Genomic DNA, 5,000 nt, shown 5'->3' with positions numbered 1-5,000 from the left:
GGAAAGCAGGGAGGGGGAATGGAATGAGAATGAGAGGGGGGGCTAAGATAGGGGATAGGGAGGAAGGGAGGGAGGGAGGGAGAGAGAGAGAGAGAGAGAGAGAGAGAGAGAGAGAGAGAGAGAGAGAGAGAGAGAGAGAGAGAGAGAGAGAGAGAGAGAGAGAGAGAGAGAGAGAGAGAGAGAGAGAGAGAGAGAGAGAGAGAGAGAGACTGATACGCGCACTCATTCTTCCACCCCCAAAGCAAGAAACACTCAACCTCACTCTACCATCTCAGCTCGTGGATATAAAAATAGCTCCAGGAAGAAAGCAGAGCAACAGCTTAAACGTTTAACATCCGGGAAGTTTACATCACACTCTGTTTATGCTTCTTTATCATCTTTCTCTTCCGCTGGAATGTCGAATGCCCGACGCGCGATTTGATCTGGTTATTCGGACTTATTTTCTTTTCATCTCTTTCTTTCTGTTTCATTTCATCTAGCTCTGTTTAAGTTTCTTCTTTCTACCTGTCTATTTGTCTCAGTCTCTCTCTAATCACTCTCTTTCTCTAATCTCTTTATGTCTCTTTCGCCCTGTCTTGTATATTTTCTTTCAATTCTCATTCTCCTTCGTCCGTTTTCTGGCTCGTTCTTTCCATCGTTCCATATTTCTCTATTTATCAACGCCTGATCTGATTTCTTTTCCCTTTCCCAATCCCTTTATCCGAAAGGTTAACCCAATGCATGAGTAATGAAAATGGGACATCGCAGGTATATAAAATTAAAATTAAAATTAAAAAATTAAGATTGGGAGGTAGGATACCATAGACCGAGACGAGGGATGCAGAAGTAAAATAAGTAAGCGAAATAAATACATGGATTAGAAATAAAGAAAATGGAGAAAAGGAAGGAGGAGAGTGAAAGAGAAGAGAGAACAAAAAATGAAAAGGAAACAAAAATGGTGGCAGCAGAAAGATGACAGTGATGAAAGCGGAATTCAGATAAAAAAATATATAAAAACAAATAGAAGATGAGACGAAAATAATTGGGAACTAAATCAAATGACGAAAAAAGAAAGGAAGTAAACAGGAGGAAACATTATAAATTAAAGAAAAAAAGAAAATGGGGGAACAGAAGAAATGCCGATAACAATGGGAAAACACATGACATGAAATCAAAACGGGAAAGCAATAGAAAATATGATGAGAATAGAAATGAAATTAAAATAAGGGGAACAGAGAATGTGATGATGAAGCGAAGAACCAAAATAAAACTAAAGTACAAACAGAAGAAAATCAGCAAGGAAATACAAAATAAAACAATAGATATAAGACAGAGAAGGAGAAAGAAGGTTAATGCGCTAACACCCACATACAAGTAGGATTTTCAGCCTTAATGACATGAATAGTTTGATCCTATGTTGCACCGAGAACCACGTGGAGGTGAAGGAAGGGTTTGCAATCAGAATTAAATCACTGGAATCAATCATGAATGTATGCGATGCTTTCTATCTTAATGGTGTGTGTTATTGCAATTGCTTTCTAACACCATAAAAATAATATCTATCTATTAAGCGCTTGTCACTATCTTTATGCACTATTGACGATGATAACAATTATAACCATGATAATAATTGCAACAACGATAATCGAGCTTAGAATTAGATAAATAATCATATTCATAAAATAACAAACACAGCACCGAGATCATTACGGGATCAACACACCAACATCGTTAACCTGAACCAAAGATTGCAACCCTCAGCCTCTGACATCAACCTCTTCCAGCGCTTGTGACATCATACCTTAACATCAGCAAAGGTGACTTCGGTGACTTGCATCTTTGTCCTCCTAAAGATGGCAGTGTGTCATGGCTTCACCTTCTTCATTTTTCTCTGCTTTGCTTGCATGCAATATTTACTCAACGGTATCTAGGCCTACCTTTCTTCTTGTCTTTTTTTTTATGAAATATCTTTCTGATTTCCCTTTTGTCTGTTACACTGTTTGTTTTCTGCTCTGTCTGATACATACATATATACATATATATATACATATATATATTATATTTTTTCATACATATACATATATATATATATATTATATTTTTATATATATACATATATATATACATATCATATATATGTATATTTTTATACATACATATATATATATACATATATACATATGTATATATATTTGTATGTATATATATATATATATATATATATATATATATATATATATACATATACATACACACACACACACACACACACACACATATATATATATATATATACATATATATATATGTATGGATATATATATATAAAATATGTATAGGTATTATATATATATATATATATATATATATATATATATATATATATATATGTATGTATATGTATATGTATATGTATATATATATATATATATATATGTATATATATATATATATATATATATATATATATATATATATATATATATATATACATACATACATAATGTAGGTTTCTTTCTTTATGTTCAAAAGACCTATCGTGCAGTTATTCTTATCACTTTCCATCTAATTTCATAACATCAGAAGACCTACCATAGATACATCTGATTAATCCTTAACCCGAATTGACTTAGTGCCCGTTATAGACTAAGTAATAAACAATTGCAAACTGCGTCCTACTGAGATTTTAATGTAAGCAAAAATTAAATATTGTTACATTTGATTATAGTCATACATAATACTTAATAACACGCGACGGTTATTTAACAAGTCGTAATTTGGTATTAACGCGCACACACACACACACACACACACACACACACACACACACACACACACACACACACACACACACACACACACACACACACACACACATTTCATCTTTTCACACACATGGCACATTGGTACAAATCATTCACTTCCCTTTTTTGCTCCGGAAGTCGCAATCATAGGAGCTGCTTGATGAAGAAGACATGAACAAATCTGAACGTGCAACATTCATCGCTATGGCACAGAGCATTTTTTGAGACGAAAGGAAAGCGAATACATTGATAGACTGATAGATTTATCAACTTTCTTACGTTAGGTTAGGCGAGGGGCTGCGTCGGGGAACAAACCTCGTTCATTATCTTTTACTGCTTTCTCACATGTAAAGACTCCCTCGTTGAAAATTACACCAATGTTTAATCCGAACAAAACATACAAGACCATGTAACTTTTCTTTGTAATTACGTTTTATTGTAATGCGCTACAAAATTGTATGATGTTTATATTCGCAAACCGTCCTTAGCGGGTAAGCCAAAGATCAGTTAATCTCACACAGACCAAGCAATGACACATAAACAAGAATATAAAAATAACAAAAAGTAACTATTGCTTTTGGTAATTAGATAAATGCTTCCCGCACCCTAGATCTCTTCGTTTATTGAGGTCTGCAAGCACAAAGAAATTAACGACGATGTCTGCGCATCATGCAACTGTGTTTATCTTCTGTTTTAATGCATAATTTCTTATGGTTTTATGCTCACGACCAGACGGATCTTCACTCATGTCAATAATCACGTTGTGTTCGTCGTAAACTGCGTTGACACGAAATGGGGTCTTACCTTCATTTTGATGTTATTTTGACGTATGCGGTTCGGGGATGGAGGGAGGTAGGACTTGTTGACAAGCACTGTTATACACAGCAATTGGGGGTGATGACACCAGTTCGATCGGCAGTTCACTTTCGTTGGGGGACAGACCGGTTTCGGATCACATCCTTCTTCCCCGGACGGTCTGCAAGCGGTTTTTTAGTCTCGTGAGCCACTCACCGAATCCTCGTCCAAACACTGTCAAACACTCACTGTCATGCAACCAAGAGCTAAAGCCCAATACGTCTTGTCGTCGACGTTTCCCACCGCTAACTGATGCGAAACAGCTTCCGTTCTTACACTTCCTCTGTTCCTTCCGACCTTCAAGGACGCGAGGGAGCGAGCGGATTGGTCCGCGAGACGGGCGAGCCAGCCAATGAGCAGCGCATGCCGCGTCGTACAGAAAACGTGACAGACTATTGGCGGTTCCAGGTGATCCTTACAGGTTAATTGGCCTCGATGGAATCTGTGTACACATGGGGATGTAGTCGAATCGGCCCTCTGGTGGCGGGAGTCGGCTGGAGTTTAATAACCTAGCGACAAGGTCGGTGCTGGACTTTCGCTTTCGTCGGCCGCCTTGTCCTGGGCAATTACAATAGGGACGGCGTAATGGTCAGTCGTCCTAATTCTGTTTTCTGCTGGCCGGTCGTCTAACCAAGGCAACCGCTGATGAACGAAATTGTTATAAATATATTTCTAGAACCACATAAACCGAAACTTCTACTAAATTACATAAAAACAATTCTATCACATTCCAACAAAGATCCAGCGGCTCAATTCTTTTTTTATAGAGAGGAACAGAGAATACGCGCTGGTGCTAGTACGCAGCACGCCCGTCGCCGCCACACTCAGCCTGGATCTGTGTTCAGAGCCGCACCAACACTCTCTCCGTTTCACGCACGCGGTCGCCACTCCTGAATTATTCTCGCTCCGTTGTGTTCTCTCATATTAGGCACGTCACTTGAACTTACTCACAGTTTCTTCCCGATGCAACAAAACTTCCACTCTCCGCGTACATGAAAGGAATATATAAAAAAAAGACACAACAGGTTACATTAACCAGATGCCCTGTAAATTAATCGTACCCTTTATAACCATAAAAGGTTATCTGTGATGGTCAATAAAATCGAAATCAGCCCCAGGCATCAGAATAAATGACCTTGAATGCCCCGGCTTCGACCGGTGGAGGGGCGGGGAGGGTGGGGGTAGGGGCAGAAGTTGATCACCTCAAGATTTATGATCAACTGGCAACCTCCCTCTGTTTTGATGACGTCACCATGCGTCACCAGAGCGGACGGGCAACGAAAGCAAATGTGTTCCGCAGAACTGCAAGAGAAGGAGGAAAGGGAAAGTAAGAGGCATGCAGATAGAAGAGAAGAGCAAGAG

At 38.4% G+C, this 5,000-nt stretch overlaps 1 protein-coding gene across 2 annotated transcripts in view; it reads right to left on the bottom strand.

The window, feature by feature from the left end:
- LOC122244774 (uncharacterized) overlaps positions 1 to 4,399 on the bottom strand; it is a 177,126-nt gene extending 172,727 nt beyond the window's left edge. Inside the window, exon 1 of one of the 2 annotated variants that reach the window (XM_086550172.1) lies at positions 3,588 to 4,399. In XM_086550172.1, the coding sequence (XP_086406298.1) occupies positions 3,588 to 3,593 (6 nt within the window). In that variant the 5' untranslated portion in view covers positions 3,594 to 4,399. The remainder of the gene's footprint in view (positions 1 to 3,587) is intronic. The other variant, XM_086550171.1, reaches the window with a different exon arrangement.
- Between the last annotated feature and the right edge of the window lie 601 nt (positions 4,400 to 5,000).

Source organism: Penaeus japonicus, unplaced genomic scaffold, assembly GCF_977035675.1.
Source record: "Penaeus japonicus unplaced genomic scaffold, GWHDUDI00000001_assembly GWHDUDI00000023, whole genome shotgun sequence".
Classification (NCBI taxonomy): domain Eukaryota; kingdom Metazoa; phylum Arthropoda; class Malacostraca; order Decapoda; family Penaeidae; genus Penaeus; species Penaeus japonicus.
This window is presented reverse-complemented; position numbering and strand designations above follow the sequence as displayed.